The sequence below is a fragment of the Cyprinodon variegatus genome, unplaced genomic scaffold (genome assembly GCF_000732505.1).
Source record: "Cyprinodon variegatus isolate N-32 unplaced genomic scaffold, C_variegatus-1.0 Scaffold692, whole genome shotgun sequence".
Lineage (NCBI taxonomy): Eukaryota > Metazoa > Chordata > Actinopteri > Cyprinodontiformes > Cyprinodontidae > Cyprinodon > Cyprinodon variegatus.
In genome coordinates, this window is record NW_015151145.1 from 159,280 (window position 1) to 159,820 (window position 541).

Sequence of the window (541 nt, forward strand, 5' to 3'; positions counted from 1 at the left end):
AGATGGACTGGGCTGTAATACCCTGGATTAACCAGTAGATGGACTGGGCTGTAATACCCTGGATTAACCAGTAGATGGACTGGGCTGTAATACCCCGGATTAACCAGTAGATGGACTGGGCTGTAATACCCTGGATTAACCGTTTTACCTGTAATATCTCCAGAATCTTCAGTTTGGTGTCCATCACTGTCAGGTCCAGGTTGTCAATGCTGTCTTTACTTCCTCTCTGCCCCTCAAGCACAAACCCCGCCCCCATCCCTGCCCCTCTGGGTCCCGCCCCTGCGAAGGTGGACTGTCGCCGGTTGAGGACCATGGTGGACATCATCTGACCCATCCCATGTATGGTTCTCCGTACGTTCCTGCCTTTGGACACAAATGAACAGAAGTCAGGTTTTCTAGGAAGTCTATCAGCAACATTTCCTGAACTTAGAGCGGCTCTGAGAAACGGATCCTCCTCTGAGACCATGTGATGGATATCTATGATAATTAGCTATGATGGTTATCTATGATGGTGATCTATGATGTGATCTATGAGGGTTAG

At 48.6% G+C, this 541-nt stretch overlaps 1 protein-coding gene across 1 annotated transcript in view; it reads right to left on the reverse strand.

Moving 5' to 3' along the window:
• Nucleotides 1–541, reverse strand: part of itpr3 (inositol 1,4,5-trisphosphate receptor, type 3) — a 75,904-nt gene that overhangs the window by 40,623 nt on the left and 34,740 nt on the right. The window contains exon 21 of the mRNA XM_015394543.1: nucleotides 149–363. Within this exon, the coding sequence (XP_015250029.1) occupies nucleotides 149–363 (215 nt within the window). The remainder of the gene's footprint in view (nucleotides 1–148; nucleotides 364–541) is intronic.